At 49.5% G+C, this 3,614-nt stretch overlaps 1 protein-coding gene across 1 annotated transcript in view; it reads left to right on the top strand.

Annotated features, from left to right (window-relative positions):
- The first annotated feature begins 279 nt into the window (after positions 1-279).
- Positions 280-3,614, top strand: part of BNIPL (BCL2 interacting protein like) — an 11,658-nt gene continuing 8,323 nt past the window's right edge. The window contains exons 1-4 of the mRNA XM_017877750.1: positions 280-729; positions 1,524-1,619; positions 2,086-2,150; positions 2,383-2,607. Of these exons, the coding sequence (XP_017733239.1) occupies positions 377-729; positions 1,524-1,619; positions 2,086-2,150; positions 2,383-2,607 (739 nt within the window). The 5' untranslated portion in view covers positions 280-376. The remainder of the gene's footprint in view (positions 730-1,523; positions 1,620-2,085; positions 2,151-2,382; positions 2,608-3,614) is intronic.

Below are 3,614 nucleotides of genomic sequence, written 5' to 3'. Positions count from 1 at the left end.
TTTTTTTTTTTTTTTTTGAGACAGAGTTTCACTCTTGTTGCCCTGGCTGCAGTGCAATGGCGCAATCTCGGCCCACTGCAACCTCCGCCTCCCAGGTTCAAGCGATTCTCCTGCCTCAGCCTTCTGAGCAGCTGGGATTGCAGGCATGCGCCACCACGCCTGGATAATTTTTTTTTTTTTTTTGTATTTCTAGTAGAGACGGGGTTTCTCCATGTTGGTCAGGCTGGTCTCAAACTCCTGACCTCAGGTGATCCGCCCGCCTCAGCCTCCTGAAGTGTTGGGATTACAGGCGTGAGCCACCGCGCCCGGCCAGAAACACAACGGTTCCTACTGGTTTTTTGCTTGTTTGTGTAAAGAGCAATTTTGAGAGGGATATATGGAGTCTGGAAAGGAGAACAATTGCTTTCCTAGACTCACCCAAGGCTGGCCCCCCCTAGAAAATGCACTCTCCTCCCCAAAATCCACCCCCTCACAGGAGGCAGGGTTTTTCTTTTGGGCAAACCTGCTCCTGGGGAGAGGAGGTGGCAAAACCTGTTTGAAGATGAGGTTACCTCCCCTCCACACCTCTTGGAGGCAAGAACTACAACAGCTGAGACAGAAAAGAGGTAAAGAAGTGTTGGGGGCTGGGACAACCAGCTCCCCAACAACTCCTAGGTGTTTAAAGAAGGAGGCAGGAAGACTTGTGAAGATGGGAACGATACAAGAGGCAGGAAAAAAGACAGATGTTGGGTAAGTAAGATCTTGGCTCACTTCATTGGTAACAGGGAATAAACAGTCCTGAGAGACTTCCCCACCACCCAGCTCTTACTGGGTCAAATCTCGGGTTCCTCAAGGAGACAAGATTGTAAGAGAATTTGCAGAGAAGGGATGAGGGTGGTTTTAGGTAGGAAATGTCAGTATGGTATGGATCTGGGGCACAGGGGATTCTAGGATAATTCCCTGGTTTAAAAATAAAGGAAGTTTTTATAATATGTTGTATCTGATAAATCTGCCTGTGTTCTTTATTTTCTAACCCTCACCCTCCAGAATGGCCATTAGGAAAGCTGAACCAGAACTGAGTTTAGGTCCAGGTTCTTGTGGCAAATCTTTCTCCTTACCTTCTTCCTCCACCCCTCCACCTATGCCATGTTTTCCCTTAGCCACTCCCCAACTGGGTGGAGGAAAGGCAGGCCTGACTAGGTGCTGTCTTCCTGACTTTGCTCAGTGATAGCTGGGTGGGTCTAGCTGGGTTCCAGCCAATTGTAATGTGGGATATCTCTAACCCCAACTTCGTAGGTGGAGCGGTTGCTATAGAGGTAAATATGATTAAGTTTACATTCTATCTTTCCTCTGCTCTCAAACCCAACAAGCAGGTAATCTAGCAAGTGGTGAAGGTAAGAGAAACATCTGTATAGGAGGCAAGAGATCTGAGTTCTTTTGAAGGCCTGCCCTCTGCTCTGTATCTCAATTACTGTTCTTCATTTCAATTATTCTTACCTACTATTCAATTCCCTTAATCTTTTCTTCTTGGGGGGCTGTCTTAGGGTCAGGGAGATTGCAGAAGCACCAGAACTAGGAGCAGCCCTGAGACATGGGGAATTGGAGCTGAAGGAGGAATGGCAGGATGAAGAATTCCCTAGGTGAGGATGTGTGAGGGCGGCTGGGAGAAGGGAGGGATGGTCACGAATGGACGGAGGGGATGGCGCAGCAGCTCATGGCTGTAATCCCAGCACTTTGGGTGGCCGAGGCAGGTGGATCACTTGAGCTCAGAAGTTCAAGACTTCTCTGAGCAACATGACATAACCCCATCTCTACAAAAATATAAAATTTAGCCAGGTGTGGTGGTGCGTACCTGTAGTCCCAGCTACTCGGGAGGCTGAGGTGGGAGGATTGCTTGAGCCCTGGAGGTAGAGGCTGCAGTAAGCTGTGATTGTGCCACTGCATTCCAGCCTGGGCAACAGAGTGAGACCCTGTCTCAAAAAATAATAATAAAAAAAGAAAGCATAGGTGATAAAATCATGGTGGGGAGAGAGAACCTATATATTGAGTCCTGGCTTGATGCCTTTGGTGTATATCTCTGCTGCCTTTTAATATCTTCCCCTCTAGATTGCTTCCTGAGGAGGTTGACCCTTCTGAAGATCCTGGAGACCCTAAAGGAGATTCACAGGCAGGTAGGTCAAGTAGAAACCAGGCCTCAAGTTCTTGATTCCAGTCCAGTAAAGGGCTATACCACCTCTATCCTTTTACAGTTCCATTTCCCCCTTCCCCAAATCTCCCCTGCATCAGTCCTTCTTCAGCGTTCACCCCATATTATCACTTTCACATACAGGAATTCTAGCCCTCTCGGCCCTCCAACGTACACACCCATCTTGGTTCTCTTTTTCCCCCTTTCTCCAACTGCAGGTACCCCCAGCACTTTAGCCCTGTGTGGCCAGCGCCCCATGCGCAAGCGTCTTTCTGCCCCAGAGTTGCGGCTGAGTCTGACTAAGGGGCCTGGAAATGATGGAGCTTCGCCCACCCAGTCTACGCCTTCCTCTCCTGATGGCAGTTCTGACCTGGAGGTAGACGAATTGGAGACACCTTCAGACTCGGAGCAGCTGGACAGTGGACATGAATTTGAATGGGAAGGTGGGAAACAAACCAGAGGACTCAGCTGGTAGAAGTAGAGGCTAGAGCTAAAGTATCAGGATGGACGGCCAGGCGCGGTGGCTCAAGCCTGTAATCCCAGCACTTTGGGAGGCCGAGACGGGCGGATCACGAGGTCAGGAGATCGAGACCATCCTGGCTAATACGGTGAAACCCCGTCTCTACTAAAAAATACAAAAAACTAGCCGGGCGATGAGGCGGGCGCCTGTGGTCCCAGCTACTCGGGAGGCTGAGACAGGAGAATGGCGTGAACCCGGGAGGCGGAGCTTGCAGTGAGCTGAGAGCCGGCCACTGCACTCCAGCCTGGGCGGCAGAGCAAGACTCCGTCTCAAAAAAAAAAAAAAAAAAAAAAAAAAGGGTCGGGAGCCGGGAGGGCCTTAAGGGGCCTCCAGTTAAAAAAAAAAAAGGATCAGGATGCAGGATGGACTTAATGGGACTGCAGTTAGAATAAATAAGGTGGGACCAAGGGCCACAGCCAGCAAAATTAGTTTCCTCAAATGGAACAGTAGGGCTTATAGGTCCAATGTGAGAGTAGTCAATAGAGGGGGAGGGGAGCCCTTTGTTTATTAAGGAAAATTTAATAGAATGCCTGTTATATACTATCATGTATAGGACTGGGGTTATAAAGATGAATAAGAGAGGCCCTACAGATAATTCCCTGCTTAGTAGGAAATAAACATTTATAAAAATAATTGCAGGAGCCAGGTGCGGTGGCTCACACCTGTGATCCCAGCACTTTGGGAGGCCAAGGTGGGCGGATCACGAGGTCAGGAGATCGAGACCATCCTGGCTAACACGGTGAAACGCTGTCTCTATGAAAAATACAAAAAATTAGCTGGGCGTGGTGGCGGGAGCCGGTAGTCCCAGCTACTCGGGAGGCTGAGGCAGGAGGATGGCATGAACTCAGGAGTGGAGCCTGCAGTGAGCCGAGATGGTGCCACTGCATTCCAGCCTGGGTGACAGAGCAAGACTCCATCTCAAAAAAAAAA

Source organism: Rhinopithecus bieti, unplaced genomic scaffold (assembly GCF_001698545.2).
Source record: "Rhinopithecus bieti isolate Rb0 unplaced genomic scaffold, ASM169854v2 scaffold_10548, whole genome shotgun sequence".
NCBI classification, from domain to species: Eukaryota; Metazoa; Chordata; class Mammalia; order Primates; family Cercopithecidae; genus Rhinopithecus; species Rhinopithecus bieti.
This window is presented reverse-complemented; position numbering and strand designations above follow the sequence as displayed.